The sequence below is a fragment of the Sminthopsis crassicaudata genome, chromosome 1 (assembly GCF_048593235.1).
Source record: "Sminthopsis crassicaudata isolate SCR6 chromosome 1, ASM4859323v1, whole genome shotgun sequence".
Taxonomy (NCBI): domain Eukaryota; kingdom Metazoa; phylum Chordata; class Mammalia; order Dasyuromorphia; family Dasyuridae; genus Sminthopsis; species Sminthopsis crassicaudata.
The window spans coordinates 479,927,601-479,948,243 of NC_133617.1; the positions used below are offsets into that span (position 1 = coordinate 479,927,601).

Here is a 20,643-nt window from a genome sequence, read left to right on the forward strand (position 1 = left end):
CCAATTCCCAATGTGATACTCAAGATAGGTATCATAGTCTAAAGAGGGGAGAAAACAATTTTCAACTATATTACTGATTTAAAAGAATCTCTAGCCATACTATTAGGACCATATTCAACTCCTGAAATGCTTCATTCCCCTAAAATAATCTCTGGTCAGAAACCAGAGTATCCAAACCAAACATCTAAATATGCACAATTCCATTAGGTTAAAAAAGAGAACCAAATAATGTTCTTGGGAATTTTTTTTTAAGGAGTAACAGAATAATTCTTTGGATAGTTTATTACTGAATGAATATCAACTTTTTTTTTTTTTTTCTGTATAACTTTTACAATCCTTCCAAACTTTTTGGTCAAGTAATAGCATTTTAAGCTAATTTCAGTGTTCAGAACTCACCAGGTGACAAGCTAGTCACCAGATTAAGGTTACCACCTATCATCACTTGGGTGGGACCAAAGGTGGCTCTATGTAGAGAATATAAACAAAAGCAACAGTGAATATGGATACTGGGCAGGCAGAACATATATCACCCTGGAGGAGAATCAGTTGCCTGCTAAAAAATGAGAGGAAACTGGGTGAAGATATTCCACTAGACAAGAAACTAAGAAAAGGGAGGCGAGCATGAACAGAGGTCCTTTGGGTACTGGTGCATAGATAAAATGAGTATACTTGGCTAGATGGAAAAAGCAGGCACTTTCTAATTTATTTATTTACTTGGTAGCACTCTGTATTCAGAACCTGGGGACATTCTCAGCAGAAAAGTACTCATTTATCAAGGGCTAATGATTTGATTTCGCCTACCAATTAGAATGGAAGGCACATGTCATCAGCTTTATCAAAGATTAACAGCAGAGAAGTGGGGAGGTTTTGAAATAGAAATAGAAACTTACCTTAAAGATGAGACAGTCTGATTTGTGCTCTGCATACACAGAAGTAAGGCGGTACTGGTTCTCTGTGGTGAAATCTATCCGGTAGCCCGTCAGAGTATAGCAGACCTTACGGAATTCTTGGATCTTGGTCTGGAAAACTTCCTTTAAGCGTTGATTTCTCAATTCAGAACTTTCCAACTTCTTCTTTAGATCTACAAATTTAGAATGTATGAGACAGCATTGGATTAAGAGGGTTTATGGCTGAGAATGGTTACAGCTCTAGGCCAGGAGGCAGGAAGCTTGGGTTCCAGGCCTGGGATTACCAGTCACTTGTTCTGAGAGCTTTAGTTTTCTCATCTTTAAAGTTTAAAATTACAGAATTTGATATTGGGTAAGGATGTAAGTGAACGACTGTCACTGACAGTTTAACTTAGGCATCCTAATATATCAACAGTATTGTTTGGGACTGCTAAGCTATGAAGGAAGGATTCACTTCTCATTAGCAATACAGGAATTCCAAGTTTGAGTTAATTTCATCCTAAAATTTCTACTTTTAAAAATACATCTCAGACTTAGAGAATAGGTGTCAGCCTGACCCAGAGCTACTTCTCTGATTTCTGCTAGTATCATCAAAAGGGATGATTTTGTGGTTACTGCAGACTGACCTCAGTCAAAAGCCATCTTGCTGAATTAATACATGAAAGTAGGGTAGGCAAGCATGGATTCCAACACATACTGGTCAGCAGATTTCAAGAAGGCAAGCCAAAAGAGAAGAGACTGACTTGAACTAAAGCTGAAATATCTGGCTCTGGAACTTGGTTAAATGTTTTTGAAATTAAACTTTTCAGTCTTTAGTTTCTTCCTATGTAGAATGAGAGTAGTAATAATTTTATTACTGATCTTATATGGTTGTGAGGATTAAATAAGATAATGCATACACACCAGTCTTTGAAAAAATGTTAAGTGTATGAAATTTGGATTGTCCTTTTGATCCAATTTTTTCATATCAACGAAATCAATTAACATGGCAACAAGGTGTCAGCCTAACTAATATTTATAAAGTGGAGTTAAGCAGTATATTATATGGGGCAAAGCATCCTATTATTTTGGAAAGTTTGTAAGGATAAAAATGGAGTTTTTTGTGTGCTTTGTTGATAATATATATGCTTTATAAATAATAGGTATTACACATATGGGTTGTTCCTAGTCTGGAGAATTATTCCACAAGGAATTCTTTCTGCCAACAAGCCATCTGACTTCATAGCTACATGTGGAAAAAAGCCTCACTGGGATGGAAATTGCTCACTCAGATTGCAGTTGTTTCTTTCTCTGTGGAAGGGTCCTGGTCTAGAAGAGAGACCCTGATACACCAGGCACACTCAGTATGTTTTATAGCTGTGAAGGGAGCTGCCAGCTGCAGGAATCCATCAAGAGGATACACAACAATTACCATGAATCTTTCACCCAAGGTGCCTTCCAAGTAATTAAACCTCGATTTATCCCCCCATTAATTAGCACAACTGGCTTTACTTAAACACACTGAAGATGCCTCCCAAATCAACCTGCTTTGTCAACAGCACTGTCCGGGACTGCCAAACTGTTACGTCATGTTCAATCACACCAGGGTGTCCCTTCCACGTGGCAGCTGGGATTTCCTATTTGGAAGTCCGCTGCCATGGAAGGCTATGAGTATTAGCAAAGGGGTCTCTCTGGGGTGCAGGATGTGCTCTATGAGAATAAGATGAATACAATCCTCAAAATAATATATCTTAGTGTCCCTAGAGCTGCTCTAAGCACGGGGCATATTTTGGTCAACACAGCTGGTGGGGTCATATTATCCACAGCCTCGATAAAAGAGAAGGCCAGAGGACATACAGTCGCCACTATGGGCCGTTATCTAGAGGACAGATTGGATACATCTATCTTTATCTCTTTGCATCACAGCCTCTTGGTATCAGTTTCTCTGTCTGTAGAGTGAGGTGACTGCACTAGATGACATTGCAGGTCCACCTAGTCCTAAAGCTATGATTCTATGACATTATGATACTATAAAAACACATCAATTTTGCAAGTTTCTGAAATGCTTTCATGTCAATTACCTAATCCTTTCAATAGTCCTGTGGGCTCAGGAGGGGAGGGATAAATGCTATGTGCTGATGTGGAAAGAACCCTAGATTTGGAGTCAAAGGCTCTGTATTCAAATCTCACCTTTGGCACTTCTTGCCTATGTTTTTCAACTTTCTCAGCCTTACAAAATGAGGAAGTTGGGATAGTTTGTAAGGGCTCTTCCAGTTCTGTTTGTGGTTCTATCACTTATTAAAAGTCCTTTACTTACACTCCTGTCTAGTTTAGTGATGAGCTTTCTTGTGGAAATTTTTAACCTTTCCGAGTATTATAGACCTTTCTGATAGACAGGTAAAACCTATAGATAGATCCTTTTTCAGAATAAAGTTTTTAAATAATTGAAGGGAACACTAAATTTCATTTAGAGGTCAGTGGATAGTCAGGAACACCTAAGTTCAAATCTGGTTTCAGATACTTCTTAGCTATGTGACCTTGGGCCACAGAAGTTTATAAGATATAAAATTAGCTCTGGAGAACCATCCAATATACATATACACATAATTACATAACAGCATAAGACAGTGTATATAATCATACACTAGACCAGATGACAAAATTTATACCTTGTATCAGGAAAGAGAAAGAGCAATGAGAATTGATGTAGTCAGGATTGGGCTTTGAAAATCATATATATTTTGATGAATGAGAAAGCATTTCAGGGAAATAAAATTCATTTGTAATTAGAAGCATTGTTTGCATAAATATAATGTATTAGATTTCAACTCAAGTCCCACTCTGCTATCTTGTTTGAGCATAGAAGTGACCCTGGATTTTTGAGTCACCTCAAAAGCTTCTCTAGGCTTTAGTATATTTCAGTGTTTGATTTAAGAACTATAATAGGTAAAACTAGAAAAGCTTGCCCCCAGAATACTGGCCACTAAGTGATAAAAATTTTTTGAGTACAAAATATTAAATTATTTACTAATGTATGGAGGATGGTGTCATCTGTGTCACTAGAAAGAACTCCTAAACCTGTGAAATCATAAATACTTGAAGTCATATAGAGAAGCTTTTAAAAATGTAATCATTTAAGTAGATTAAAACTATTCCCTATAGTTTCATCTTAATTTTCAATTTGCATCTCAAACTTGTTCTATCCCAGGTAGAATAAGCAGAAATTCTGAATTTGTGAAGATGGAATGAATGAGATTATATAGGACTGTGAGTTTTTCTTCTTTCCTGGTACCCATGGAATCACATGTTATGTCAAACAGTGCTGTAAGACAAACGATACTCTCTAAAACCTCATTCATTGGCCTTGAGAATCTTACTACTCAAGTTTCCTTCACTTGTGTGAGAAGAGCAGACATTTGTGTATCACCTGCCTACCTGACCATCTGCCCTCCTCTTCTTGGCCTCTCCATTCATCACATTGGTTCCCAAAAAGTCTTTCTAGACATTGTTATTCTGCAGCCAAAATGCCTCTCCATCATGGCTTCTGGCTCAGGGCCCTTGATTAATCGAGTAATCAGACTACAAAATCAAAAGGTTAATTGGCAGCTCTGACCCCAATATTCTTCCTGGCTTCTCTCAACCATGCAGTCCTAAGATGGAACTGTTAAAAGGATAAAAACCTATGTGCAAAAGTAAAAATTCACTGACCACATCTCAGAGGTAATATTTCACCACTGTCAGAGATTGCATTGCCTTTAATATATCTCAGATGTCCAATGGAGGAAAAATTAAATTTTGGTAATAAATGCAGTCTGACCTTGGAAAAGTAAATATCCCCTTTTTCCCATGGATATAAAAATGCTATCATTTATGCATTTCATAAACTCTTCAAGTAGATGGGGCCCAAGTTTATGAACTGCTTCAATGTCTGTATAGAAACTGAATCTCCCAGCTGGTTTCTTAGCAGACCAGAACTAGGATGGCACTTTAATTTCTGCATATGGAAAGGACACTAAAGGATAGGTGGGAACAATTTCTGTAAGAGAGACCACACAAATTCTGATGTCACTATTTCATCACTAGTCAGGGTTTTCAGGGGAAGCAAGTCACTGCTCCTCACTGTGCCCTGACCCTAAAAGCAAGGCATCCTGTTCTAAGATAATAAGACAAATGTACATTTTGGAGGTTCTTGTTCCTAAACAAAGGACCTTATGACACTATACCATGAATGAGCACAATAATGCCATTTCTTTCTTAAGAAAAAGTTATATATAAGAATTAGTGTCAACCTGACAGAGGCATTAGGTCTTTTTACTGCTAAAACCATATCATAGAATCAGAGTTATATCATTTAATCCATTAAAGATGAGGAAGATGAGATATCAAGGAGGGAGATGATCCTTGATCAAGATTACAGGGCAAGTCTGTGGTAGAAGTGGAATAAGAGCCATTGTCTCCAGATTCCTAGGCCAGTATTCCTACTGTCTCCCTAATGCAGTATTTTGCTGTCAAATTGTTTTTACTGAATGATTAAAAAAAAAGAAAAAGAAAAAGAAAAAGAAAAAGAACTTTGTGACAAACTTTTGATAGGTTCACAGATACCTCAGGCAAAACAAAGCATTATCCTCTGAGAGGTGGTTGGTCCGGGAGAGCAAGTCAATGGAAGGAAATATAAATGTGAAGGAACTAGAAATGCAGAGATAAGTGAAGCCCCCAGTGCCCTTAATGCCCCAATGAGAATGGAATAGACTGGGACTAGTCCAGTGATGTCAAATGCAAACAGAAATGGAGATCCCAGCAATTACATATTGATTTAGAAAACCATATTTAAGGTTACCTATGTTCTACTATATTTTTTATTTATTTTGTTAAATACTTCCTAATTAAATTTTAACCTGGTTTAGGTTATCCTTAGGAGTGCTGTGCGCCCTTAGGAGTGCTGACATTCTTGATCTAGGAGTCCAAATGTACAGGAAGCATATGTCCCCTCTGTCCTCCTAGGCCTAAGAGTGGCAAGATTTTCTTATTCTTCTCATGCTGTCAACCTTCCTATTCCTCCTCAGCTGACTTCTTCCAGATTATCTTCTTATCTCTATGGTGAAACTTTAGTATCATATCCATTTATCTACAGTAATCAGAATTTATGGATTCTATCCATGTATTCCAAAATCAAAAGTATTCTATGGCCACATTAGAATGGGAAACTGCTTGTTCTAAGGCGATGTCCATTTGCCTTTACTAAGATACATGAATTTTCTTATATTAAAGCAATACCTTGAAATTTCATAGTCTACAATTTAAGAATTTTGGAGGAAGAAGGGGAGATTAAGATGTTAATAAGGATGATATTTGTTAGGATCATACCTGAGATTCTATGCATTCTGGACTATATGAGTATAGACTACTGAGAGAATATCCATATAAATCCACTTTGGTAGAAGAACAAAGAAGCAAGATATGGAAGGAACTTGTTAATCCTGGAAGCCATTTTAGAAGCTGAATTTATTGGGAATTTCTCTGGCCTGCTGTGTGTAGACTATTCAATTTTAAATGAACATATTTTGTCTATAGAAAGTAGAGGCAGGGAGAAGAAGCAGTGCCCTAAGAAGACTGAAAGAATCCAAGACTTGAATTCAAGCTCTACTGACTTATCACTTAAAGGTAGATAGGAGCCTTTGGCCCAGGATTGGAGAGATCAGCCAGGCAGTCAATATGCATTTATTAAACAACTACTACAGGCCAAGTACTCTGCTAAATACTGGCAACACAAAGAAAGGTAAAAGATAATCCCTGACTTCAAGGAGCTCACAATCTAATGAGGAACATAATGAGCAAACAAATATGTACAAACAAGCCCTGTGAAGCATAAATAGAAAAGTTAAGAGATAAAAGGCACTAGAATTAAGAAAGAATGGAAAAGGCACTGTAGAAAGTGAGATATTAGGTGGGACTTAAAGGAAGCCAGGGAAACTGAGAGGTGGAGAAGATGAAGCAGTGTTCCAGGTATGGGGGACAGTTCATGAATATGGCCAGAGCCAAGAGATGGAATGTTTTGTTCCTAGACTGGAAAAGAAGCCAGTGTCTTTAGATCAAAGAATATATATGAAGGTTCTAAGGTGAAAATGTTGGGGGCGGTAGCCCCCTTTGATATTCCTTGTTTAATCTCCAACTTCCTTTGGGCTAGTTTTGGTGTTCTGTCCCCATTCTAATGATCTGAAATTCCTTTCTGGAGAGAGACTGAAGGAGATAACAATAGAGAATTTTTATCTTATTTACAATAATAAGAAAATTCCTGTCTTATTTACAACAACAGAGAATTCTTGTATTATTGACAAATATCTCCGGAACCTCTTGATAACATCTCTGTGCAAACATTGTTTTGATGACTCTAGTCATCATGTATGTATATAAGGAAGGCTGAAAAATGAAATCTTTGCATTTGGTATATAAATGCCAGTCAACTGCCTTTCAGGCAGTTTGGGTCTTCCTGAAGACCCTTTACTATCAATAAAGACTTTGTTTCCATACAGCATTAAATAGCAAATTCCTTAGCTGCAGAACCCCGCCCTTGGTTACTTAGGGGAAGGTAGGAGAAAGAGAAAAGGAACTGACCCATCTCAGTTTAGAACCTCAGTTTACTCCTCATTATTAGGAACCTGGAAAGATAGAGGAGGGCTATATTATGAAAGCTAGGGAATATGAATTCCAGATCTTGAAAGGAGATTGAAGGAGGTGCAGCTTCTAAGAGAAATACAGCTGTAATCCTGAGGCCCCCAGATTTTAGGAGTGCTATTGTTCTAACATTCTGTTGGTCAATGATCCTAAAGTCTCTTGGCTTTGAGAGTACTATAGTATAATCCTAGAAATTTTGCTGACTGCCAGGTAATAATCTGTTGATCTCTGATAACAGGGTTTCTGAGAGATACTCCTCAGTTCTACCTCTACGCCATAAAATATATGCTCAGAGACATGAAGAATCAGATCTCTGTCTTTTCCTATAAATTTGTCTTCTTGCTCTTAGTTCATTGCTAAATTCTTTTGGAATTTAGCTTGCTTTGTAATTTGCATCACAATTATAATAAACTGTCCCTTAACTTGAAGTTGGGCTCAAGCCTGCAAATTCTTTTGAAATACCTCACAACACTGGTCTGTGATCCCAACTTTTGGGTGTCTTCTTTTGAACCTCAACAAGATCACTATGTTTTGAACAGCATTAGGCAAATAAACCACTAAAAAGCAAGCCCAGGGCTAGATGACCATTATGTTTCTTTTGTGAACCACCTGTCTGTCAAAATCAAAAGGGAAAAATAAAGACTAGAGAAAAGATCTTTGGCTAGACAGGAAGACAAGGAATCCGGCTAACATATGTTTAAACTAGCCAGCATTTAATGAAAATGGCTGAAGAAGCAAACCTATGGGGAAAAAAAATCACTTTAATATGGGATGGAAAAAAAGTCAATGCTTTTGAATTATCGACTTCCTTGTTAAGATATTACTCTTCCCATTTCAAATTTCTTGTATTTCAATCACTTACATAAACTTTAATGAATAATTTACATGTGGTTTGAATTAAATAAATAAAAGATGGGTTTTTGCACATTTAAAATGTCACTGCTTTCCACTTGGTTGCTTTCAAGCAGCCAGAGTTTCAGAGTAGATGGGAGCCTGATGCTAGAAGGGCCAGGGCTGTCTTTCTGCTTGAATCAGGAAATTAAAAAGATGTAGAGGCGTGGGAGTGGCTGAACTCCTGGGTGAGAAATACAGATCTGAAGCCAGAAATTGAATGGGACAGCCTATCCATGGCGAGTCTCCTAGATGTCAGTTAATCCAAAAACATTTACAAATGTTGTAAATGTTGGACCAAACTGAGCATAACAAACCAAGGCATTGGGAAATATTGTGGTATTAACATGACCCAGGTCAAGAAGAATAGAAAACTGGTTTCCCCTATTTGTAAGAAAGGTGGTTCCCATTTCTTATTGTGTCCTTCATTCAATGCTGCCAAAAACAAAACAAACAACAAAATGCAGGTTTTACTTTACTTTTATCTATCCCTATGATTGTCTCTGTCAGTGTCCAAACACATGAAGGGAACAGTGCTCATATGTTAAGGATTTGTCACATATAGGTATAAATGTACGCATATATATAATCAAAACATAGTCATATCAATCTCCTTTAAGAAACTGTAACAAACAATGTCTTAATGGCCTTTCTTTGCCCAAATGGGCATTCAGAATCAGGTTTGATTTTAAAGCACTTGGGGAAGTAGCATGGGAGGCAATAACAAATATCAGTTCATATTTCCCATTGCAAGGCTAAATTTCCCAAAAAGAAAAATGGTTTCATTTTCATCTTTTTATTCATCTTAAGTATCAAGACTAGAACTCAAGGGCTTAATAGCAGCTTGTTGAGTTGAAAAACCACAAGCAATAAATATTCTTACTAGCTGAACCCTGAATATTTAAGCCTCTAAAGCAGATCTGTCAGCATGGCAGAGCAAGATAGTTAAACCTGGAAAGCTTGGCAATTGATGCTTAATATAGTATAATTTAAAAAAAATTTAAAAAATATTGTGCTCTAAATTCTGAGATGGTGCATATAGCATAAGGCTCTGACACTTACAATGTGATCGTGGGCAAATCACTTAATCCTGTTGTCTCAGTTTTCTCATCTGCAAAATGAACAGGAGAAGGAAATGGCAAAGCACTCTAGTATCTTTGCCAAGAAACTGGATCTGCCAGGACATGACTAAAGTGCTTGAACAACAACTATTTAGAAAATGTTTTCTACCATAAAGCAAAAACTCCGACTATTAACCTCTATAACTTTCTGTGTGGGACAGCTATGATCCCAACCTAAATTAAAATCAAAGACTCTCAAGGTAGAAAAGTATAAATTATTAAGAAAAAGCTCAAGAGAGTTGTGTTTTGGCCACTGGGTTGGAGGGATCTGAGTTCAAATGCTTGCTTTGGCCCTCACATGCTGTTTGATCATAGGCTAATCACATAATCTCTCTGAGTCTCAGGTTTCTCATCTGTAAAGAGGGATAATAAAGCTCATCATACTTACCTTGGCAGGATGGTAGGTAAAGCTCAAATGACAAAATGGATGTAAAGTGCTTTGTTCCATATACAACTTCAAAGTAGCATGCAAGTGTCAGTGATTATTATTATAACAACAATATTAGCTCACTTCCCTAAGCATTTTTTAAAACATTTGTTAGTCTTCCCTTAGTCATTTCACAGAAAAGCAAAATTCTAATAATTTTAAACAGAAAATGTTTCTTATAGGGAAGGGCATTAGTTAGGGTTCCAGCGTCTCTCCTTACACAGGCTGTTAACCAGGATTAATAAAGCAGACTTTCATGGCTATAAGAACCTGGTATAGAGTTTTGAAAAGTACTTGTTAAAACAAGGCTTTTGGAAGCTTAAAGGGCTATCAAACTGTGCATACCCTTTGGTCCTGCAGTATCTCTACTGGGTCTATATTCCAAAGAGATCATAAAAGAGGTAAAACATGTAAAAATGCTTGTAGCAGTCCTTTTTGTGGTAGCAGGGCAGTGGAAATTGAATGGATGCCCAATTGTTTGAGGAATAGCTGAATAAGTTACGGTATATTAATATAATGTAATTTTATTGCTCTTTAAGATATAATACATATATATAAAAGATATAATTTTATAAGAATGTATAGGTTGGTTTCAGAAAAGCCTGGAAAGACTTAAATAAACAGATGTGAAGTGAAGTGAGCAGAACCAGGAGAAGCATTGTACACAGTAACAAGAAGATTGTGTGATGATCAATTCTGATGAACTTGGCTCTTTTCAACAATGAGGTGATTTAAGACAATTTCAATAGACTTAGGAAGGAAAGTGACATCCGCATCCAGAGAGAGAACTATGAAGACTGATTGTGGATCAAAGCACAAATATGTTTTGTTGTTGTTCTTTTCTCATGTTTTTTTTTTTTTTTCTCTTGATCTGATTTTTTTTTGGGGGGGTCTCACAGTGTGATGATTATGGGATTATATTTAGAAGTACTGCATATGTTTAATCTATATCAGATTACTTGCTGTCTTGGAAAGTGGGGAGGGGGGAGAAGAGGAAGAAAAATTGGAACACAAGGTTTTACAAAGGTGAATATTGAAAACTATCTTTGCATGTATTGGGAAAATAAAATACCATTTAAAAAAAGGAAAAAAAAAGCTTTCTGAGATCAGTGTCAAGGATAACTAGACTTCTCAGTAACCCCAGAAAAGTGTTCTTCCATGGAGGGTAACTTGATGGAAGCCAGCCCTAGAAAACTAGCTAAAAGGACCTCGAGACTCATTTCACTTGTGCTAGGTCCTAGCCAGTTTTTCTAGGTCTCAAATTTCATCTACAATATGAGGGGATTGAGCTAGATGAGCTATCAAAAGACCCTCATACCTCTATGATTCTAAGGGGAAGGTGAGAAAGAAATAAAAAAGTGATCAAAGGCATAAAAACAGGAGCACAGAATTCTGAGCCTACTTCAATTTAACAAAACTGGGACATATCTTATTATAGGCTCAGGTGCCACAGATTGAAGGCTCAAAATCTGACCATCTACTCTTGGTATTATAGAAACCATATCTGGGGAGAGGGGTAAGTTCCTTTTGGCTGCCTTAATTTTAGTCATTACACTACTAAGTAGCATATTAGAACTTGTTGAGGGTCAGAAAGCACCTCAGTAACCATCTAATCTACTAGGAAGCTTACATGACTTACCCTGGATCACCTAGCTAGTGAATGGTGGGACCAAAATCACTATTTCCTGACTCCAAATCCATCACTTCTGTTAGTCTACTCCCTCAGTAGGATTTTGTTAGAAATAAAAAATGATTGTGTCAGCATGGCTATCAGACTTATGGGGGTGAGAATTTGGCAGGTAGAAGGGAAAGAGTTTGAATCTTTTGGTTACAATGATACTTGGGAAGACCATTCCAACAGACTAGGGATAAAGAAAGCCATTTGCATCCAGAGGATTATGAGGAAGCGCAGCACTTTCACCTTTTTTTTTTTCCCCCCCTTTCTCAGTGATTTTTTTTCCCTTTTGGTCTGATTTTTCTTGCAGAACATGACAAATATGTTTAAAAGAACTGAACATATTTAGCCTTTATCAGCTTATTTGTTGCCTTGGGAAAGGGAGGGAGAAAAATCTAGAACACAAAGTCTTACAAAAATGAGATGATTCAGGCCAGTTCCAATGGTCTTATTATGAAGAGAGTCATCTGCATCCAGAGTGAGGATTGTGGGAAACTGAATATAGATCACAACATATTATTCTTACTCTTTTTATTGTTGTTTGCCTGCATTTTTTTCTCATTTTGTTCTTTTTAGATCTGATTTTTATTGTGCAGCATGATAATTGGGGAAATATGTATAGAAGACTTGTATGTTTAACATATATTGAAATATTTGCCTCTAGTGAAGAGGGTGCAAAGGGAGGGAAAAAACTGGAACACAAGATTTTGCAAGGATGAATGTTTGAAAAATAAATTTTTTTAAATGAACGTTGAAAACAATCTTCACATATATTTGGAAAAAAAGAAATACCATTGAAAAAAATTTAAAAAGCACACAATGAGACTTGAGAAATAGTCTAAAAAATACCCATCTGTGACCTTATTAGCATCTATAATGCTTTAATTCCATACACTTTCCTTAACAACTCTTAATTTTTTCAAGCTTGAAAAAAAGCCAGAGATTTTGGTGCAAGTGCTTGGCAAACAACAGATGCTTAATAAGTGCTTCTTGACTTGAATTGAAATACCCACCAGACTGTGTTTCTGATTCCTGATAAATATTGCCAGCTGTTTGTCTTTCTCTGTTTCCAATATCCAACCTGCCTTCACCTGACCATGTACTAAGGACAGGATCCTTAGTTATCTCTGATCTGTTTCTTCCCAGACTTCAGAATACATCTTTACCTGACATCTGTCCCACTCCCACCCAACCTTCCTTATACCCTTATAAATAATCTCTGATTCCATCACATTGACCTCTTTGCCACTGTTCAAACAGAATATAGCATTTCCAACTCTGGGAATTTTTCCTGATTATCCCTCCTCCCTGGAATGCTTGCTTTCCTCATTTTTACCTTTTGGCTTCCTTCAAGTTCCAGAAAAAATCCCCCATATCTCAGCCCTTCTGAATTCTAGGGCCTTCCTTTTGTTGACTGTTTCCAATTGATTGTGTATATAACTAGTTTACATGTTGTCACACCTATTAGGTTGTGAGCTTCTTGAGAGCACAGATTTTTGTTTGCATTCCCAGTACAACTGTGCAATTCCCATTGCATAGTAGCTGGCATACAGTAGGCACTTAATGAATATATATTGATTGGCTGACATCCTGTCTCCTCTTGTTTCTTTTAAACAGATAAAGTATTTTTTTTTTAAATTGTGTTGTATTAGATAAAGGCTTGTGGGAGAAGAGGGCAGTTTTACCTCTGAGAAAAAAGACATCATGATAAAGGAGCATTTATGATCACAGATCTCTAGACATACAACTCATAAGTTGAAATTTCTAGAATAGTTTTATACTGGAAGCAAACATGGAATGTCTGAGAGACAAAGATATAGACAATCTCTCTCTCAGAAAGACAGAGACAGAGACAGAGAGACAGAAGAGAGAGAAAGTGAGAGAAAGAGAGAGATGAACAAAGCTTTCTCAACCCCAACTTCATTCTACTTATAACTTACAGCATGCAGTATGATTGGTCAGCAGTCCCAAACTGTGCCTTTATTTTACAAAAATTGCATGTTCCTCAGCTATTCCAGTGCATCAATTTCCTTCTTATCAGTTCTCTGTCAAAAGGGCAGGAGGATAGTCAGGGGGTAGAAAAGGTCTTTCTATCTCCATTTTTCTAATTCATTTGAAAATGAAGTCACTCACACTGGGGACAGTAGAGCCCCACTGCCTAGCAACTCACTAAAAGCACGACCACAGTCCCACCATTTTTAAATCGAACAATGTGACTACTAATGGGCACTTTGAAATAGTGATTCCCACTTCTGGTTCCTCTAAGAGATAAAGGAAAAAAAAGAGAAAGAAGGAGGAAATAAGGACATTTCTCTGTCCTCCACTCTCTCTCTCCTCCCCCCCAAAATCCTTTTATTCTTTAGTGCTGAGCTCATACAGACAATACAAAAAGCAGATATGTATTTAAAGATTAAAATCTGTCTTGAAAGGGCAGCTTATAATGCAGCTTTCCATCATTTTGATACAAGGGATCTATGTTGCAAAAGGTAATTGGCTTTAAATGCATAATAAAAGGGGAAAATGTGCATGATTTTAGCTGGGCCTACAAATGAAGGGATAGTGAATTGGGGATAATATAAAAACTTCAGCTTTATGGGAGTACATATGGAATGGAAACATCCCTAGTTGAGGACAAACTTCCCAATGTTCTTTTCTCCTAACCCATGCCTATTCTTGCTATAGTTCACAAAGGCTGCTACAGAAACATATGTTAGAGCTGCCTGGAGCTTTGAAATAGATGCAATTTGTCTGAAAACAAGTAGTGGTTAACTGATGAAATGAGGACATTGCAGCAATACTGGGAGTGATATTCAACAAAAATAAAAAAAGGGGATTGCTATATCGCTTCATTTAGAATAGCATTAAGCTAAACTAGACAACTTGTTGAGTTAGAAAATGCTTACTTTTTCTTGAAAATTGGCAGATATTATAATTGAAGAAGCAAAAGAGATTGAAGGGAGGACAGAGGGAGTAAAAGAGGAAGACCCAGAAGAGAGAAGAGAGAGAGAGAGAGAGAGAGAGAGAGAGAGAGAGAGAGAGAGAGAGAGAGAGAGAGAGAGAGAGAGAGAGAGAGAGAGAGAATAAATTTGTCCAAAAATTGAATGGTCAAACCATTAGAGAGGTTGTCAGTCTAAGCCCTTATCTCTCTTCTCCTTTTAGTAGTCTGAAGCAATCTTTGAAATTTTCCTTTGGGGACTAAGGACAGACTCATTTTTCTTTCTGAAAATGAACAAAATACACTAAACTAATGTTGTTATTTGTAAGCTTTTTCCTCCTTCAAGGATCAATATTTCACTATACTAAAAAACAAAAACAAAACAAAACAAAACTACTTTACTCCTTAGCATGAATTACAATCAGCTTTGTTTTCCAACTTGGCACACTCACAATCTTCAATAAGAAGCAGTTTAAAAGAATCTAGATTTTGAAAGAAATTAAGAATGCTTGAAACTGATACATTTAGCATGAGTAGGCCATCCTGCTTCTAAACTAAATAGCACCAGAACTATCAAGCCACAATAGGCACAATACAGGGAAGGCCTAAACTTAGTTCATTTGATCCTTCTGTTTCCATAGGAGCTGAGGATTCTTCATTATTATTATTATTAAAGCTTTTTTATTTTCAAAACATATGCATGGATAATTTTTCAACATTGATCCTTGTATAGCCTTGGGTTCCAAATTTTCCCTTCCAAATTTTCCCCTCCTTCCCCCTACCTCCTCCCCTAGATGACAAGTAATCCAATATATGTTATTTATACATGTCAAAATGTATGTAAATCCAATATGTGTAAACATATTTGTACAATTATCTTGCAGCACAAGATCAGATCAAAAGGAAAAAAAAATGAGTGAGAAAACAAAATGCAAATGAACAACAACAAAAAAGAGTGAGAATATAATGTTGTGATCCACATTCAGTTCCCCCACAGTTCTCTCTCTGGGTGTAGATGGCTTTCTTTATCACAAGATCATTGGAACTGGCATCAATCATCTCATTGTTGGAAAGAGTCACATCCATCAGAATTGATCTTCACATGATCTTATTATTACTGTGTACAATGATCTCCTGATTCTGTTCATTTCACTTAGCCTCAGTTCACATAAATCTCTCCTAGACTCTCTAAAATTATCTTGAGTATTCTTTCAAACTCATGTAGCAAGGACTGACATTTTGACTCGAACATGGATGTCTCAATTAAACTGCGAAATGCACACAGCATTCTCCCTTATTTAACCCATGTATTATGAATGTCCTACTTCTTTGGATGACCATTCTTAGACAATCCATGACTTTATCTTTCCTTCTTTTTTTAAAATACTGGCTTTTTGCTTTTCCAAATACATGGAAAAATAGTTTTCAACATTCATTCACCTCTGCAAAACCTTGTGTTCCAAAATTTTCTCTCTCCTTCCTTCCCCTTCCCCCAGACAATAAGCAATCCAATATGGGTTAAACACATGCAATTCTTCTAAACATTATTTCCATATTTGTCATGCTGCACATGAAAAATCCAAAGGGAGAAAAATTTTTAAAAAGAGAGAGAAAAAAAAAAGCAAACAACAACATCCCTTCTCCCAAAAAGTGAAAAGATTATGCTCTGATCCACATTCAGTCTCCATAGTTCTTTCTCTGGATGGCTCTTTCCATCACAAACATGACTTTATCTTCCACTGAATTCCTTATTTTCTTTCTAGGCTGTACTTATCGACTCTCCACAAGATTCTTTCATGGAGAGGGGAGGAGCACTGATATTTGCCAGGTGCCATGAGAAGTACTTTTTACAAATATTATGTCATTTGATCCTCCAAATAGCTCAGCAAAGTAGATGCTGTGTGTCAGAAATCATTTCACCCTGGAAGTTCACTCCAACTCTTAGTCCACTCACAATGAAAGTACCCTCTAACACTTTCTCTCTCTGACTGGTTCGCTCCTCTCAGAACCTCTATTTCAAGGAGGTGGTTCAGGACAGCTACATTTCATTCTTCTCCAGATGGTACATTCTTGTACTTTCTCTACCACCCCTCTCATCTTTATCCCACCCTACCCTTCACAACTTTTCAGATCACTTTTATAAGTTCCTTGAGAACAGGGATTATCTTTCTTTCAGATTGTTTTTGAAAAACATTTGGCACAGTTCCTTGCACACAGTAAATAGTTAATAAGTGCTTGTTGACTTTGTCTATATCATATAATGCAGCACTTCACAATGTCTTCTTTTTCTCCTTAAATACTAAACTAATACTAATTCAGCTTGCTTCTCTAACTAGGTAGTAGGGATCCTGAAGGCAGATCCATGCATTCTATTTTTCTTTTATCTCCTACAACATTTAGTATGTTAGACCTCAAATGTGCCTTCGCAATCCTTTTATTCCTCTTGGACTAATTCTACCACACTATTTGTAGTGGTTGTTGCAAGTTCATTCTCAAACTCTCAACACTATCCTCACTTCTGCCTCAGGAGAATTCTCTTCCTACTCTACTGAAGAAATCAAGGCTATTTGCTATAAGCTCTCTCAGATCCCTTGCTCCAAAATCTGAAGCCTCCTTATGTCTCTTTGCTTTTGCTCCAATCTTGGAAATCAAAAGAGGCTCTTATTTGCTTGGATGTTCTTTCTATATGTTACTCTAATTTCACCCTCCCTTTCCCTATCTGTTCCAATCTCCTTTGGAAACTTGCTCCAGTGATCACTGCCTTCTTGCCTGTCCCATCTACCCCTCTCTCATCTTCCATCTCTATCTGCTTGCTTCCTTTTTAACTACCTACAAATAAATTAAGGTCTTCTTCATTCTTAAAAAATGCTCTTAACCCTTGTAATAATCCTATGTTTCTCCTCACCTTCACTGCCACAATCTATATTTAGAAAGGGCAATCTATATTTATTACTTCCACTTTCTCAAACCCTAGTAAGCTGGTTGTGAACCCCAGCACTTAACTGAAACTACTTATCTCCAAAAGGCTGCCAACCATTTCTTAGCTGTTAAATCAATTGCTGTTTCTCAACTTGACCTTTCCACTCTGCTAGCCACCCTTGCCCTTTGGGAATATGCTCATTTTTTCCATGACTCCATGACTATGACCTTTCGTGGTTCTCCTCCTATCTATAAGACTGTTTTTTTCAATATCTGTGGCCAGCTCATCCATTTCCTTTTATTAAGTGTGAGTGTTCCCCAGGGCACTGTCTCAGATTTTCTTCTCTTATATCTTGACCCTTTCTCCCCCTTGGTGATCTCTTCTATTGCAATGGATTCTGCTATCTCTTCATTAAGGATTTCAAAATCTATATATCTTGTCCTAACCTCTTTCCAATCTTGCATATCCAACCACTTGCTGGATATCTCTTCCTGAAAGTCCAATCAGCATTTCAAATCAATTATGTCAAAAACTGAATTTAACATCTCCCTACTTACAATTCATTTCTTTTTAAAAATTTACTATTTTTCCTAATTACATATAAAAACAATTTTAACATTCTTTTTTTTTTTTTTTTTTAATTCTGACTTTCAAATTCTCTCCCTTCCTATCCTTCTCCCCTTACTGAGAAGGCATAGGTTATACACATGAAATTATGCAAAACACATTTCCATGTAAGTTATATTGTAAAATAAAAACACAGACAAAAAAAAAAGAATCCCCAAAAATATAAAGAAAAAAATTTAAAGTGTTTTTTTTTTTAATTCAGGAAAGAATAATTTTACATTCTTGTAAGAATTGATGAATAGATACACCTTTGAAACCCCCAAAGATAGCATTTTATTTCCTCTCTTAAAGCACAAGTCCCTCCCCTGATTCTGTATTAATTGGATGTTACAAAAGTTACAGGACATGACTTTTTCTACCCCTTATTACATAGCCAAAAAAAAAAAAAAAAAAAAACAACAGCAACAACAACAACAAAAAAAACAAAACAAAACGGTGTTTAATCTGCATTCAGGCTCTCCAACTTATTTTTCTGGAGCTAAGCACCAGTCCAGAATTTTCTTAGCTCATTGTATTGCTGAGAATTGCTAAGTTATTCACAGTATATCATCATACAATATTGTTGTTATGGTGTGCAATGTCCTCTTGGTTCTGCTTGTTTCACTTTGCCTCAGGTCACGTAAGTCTTTCCAGGTTTTTCTGAGAGCATCCAGCTCATCATTTCTTGTAGCACAATAGTATTCCATGACAACAATGTATAACTTGTTCAGCCATTCCCCAACTCATAAATATAGCCTTAATTTCCAATTCTTTGCCACAAGTAAAAGAGCTGCCCTAACTACTTTTGCATATACAGATCCCTTTTCTTTTTGCTTTTTAACACTGTGGGATAAAAACCTAATAGTGGTATTGCTTGGTTAGAGGTTTTATAACCCTTTGAGCATTGTTCTAAATTGTTATCCAGAATGGCTGAATCAATATATAACTTTACCAACAGTGCTTTAGTGTTTTAATTTGCCCACATATGCTCCAACTTTTGCCATTTTCCTTTTCTTTCATATTAGCTAATCTGATAGATAGATAAATAGATAGATAGACAGACAGACAGACAGACAGACAGACAGACAGACAGACAGATAGATAGATAGATAGATAGATAGATAGATAGATAGATGGATAGATAGGGTCAACCCATTCCTTTGACAAAGTTCTCTATTCTGTTGAGAGAATCACTGTACTGCTAGTCAATTCCAATGATCCTCATCTCTTTCCCCATTCTGTTGAGAGAATCACTGTACTGCTAGTCAATTCCAATGATCCTCATCTCTTTCCCCATTATCTCCTTTCAATCACTTGCCAGGTCTTGTTAATTCTACCTCCAAAACAGTTCTCACAACTGTCTCTTTACCTCAACTAGTTCAGCCCTCATTACCTCTCTGTTGGATTATTACAACAGCCTTTCTATTGGCCTTTCTGTCTTCAGGTTCTTGTTTTTCTGGTTTGTCCTTTGTAAGTTCCCAAAATCATAATTCTTAATTAGGGACAGACTAGCCATGTCATTCCCTTGCTCAAGACCCTTCGACAGCCTCCTGTGTCTAGGAAAAAAACCACAGATACCATAGACTATTGCTGATGACTCCATGTCTGTTCCAATCTACCTGTTTAGCTTTATTTCATGTAGCCCTTGTGAGGGATAGAAAATCCTATCCAAAAATGACTACTCAGAGATCACTCACAGAAAAGCAGTATTATTATTTATTAGAATCTCGAGCAGCAGACCCCAGCCTGATCTGTGAGCCAAGTTCACAGCAGGAGAGAGCCACTCCCTTGAAAATGTTTACAGCTTTTATACATTTCAGACAAAGAACCTCCAAAATCCCACCCTTCATAGGTTGTGATTGGTCCCATAAATCTTTATTCCCCTATTTGGTCAGTGGAATGCAGCAGACAAGGTGATTTACAGCCTCTTTGGCCATGTATATGTTCCCAATCTCTTCTTTGGACAATGGAATGCAGCCTAGGCCTTCACATGACTGGGGCCTAGTGGTCCTGGTTTACGTTAGCTAGCAGTCTCTGATCATTATGTGCTTAATCTGTAAGTTCTTCACCATTATCTTACTCCACACACCCTCCTTCATATAATTGATATTCCAATCAAATTGGACTATTTCCTCAAATTCAGCATACTCCTTTCTGTCCATCTAGCTGCATGAGCAATAACACATTCCTGGAAAGTATTGTCCTCATCACCTCTGTCTTTCAGAATCCCCTTCTTTCAAGGCTTGATTCATATGCCGCCTATTGCATATCACCTTTCCTCTTCCCATCCTCTTCCCCTTTCCTTCCCCAATCATTCCTCAAATGTTCCTAGAGCTTTTTTTCCATCATTCCCTACCTTCTGTATGTGTAATAGCCTATCAAAAGACTGCAAGTAGGGTTCTTGATAGGAAATGGAGCATTCTTACCTTTGCTTGTTCTATCATCATGTCTTGCATATAACTAGGAGCTTAATGGATATTTGTTTAACTAAATTGATGAATTTTAGTTA

General features: G+C 36.9%; 1 protein-coding gene across 4 annotated transcripts in view; it reads right to left on the reverse strand.

Annotated features, from left to right (window-relative positions):
* Positions 1-20,643, reverse strand: part of MAD1L1 (mitotic arrest deficient 1 like 1) — an 862,777-nt gene that overhangs the window by 220,088 nt on the left and 622,046 nt on the right. For all 4 annotated transcript variants that reach the window (XM_074281152.1, XM_074281151.1, XM_074281153.1 and 1 more), the window contains one exon: positions 891-1,081. In XM_074281152.1, the coding sequence (XP_074137253.1) occupies positions 891-1,081 (191 nt within the window). The remainder of the gene's footprint in view (positions 1-890; positions 1,082-20,643) is intronic.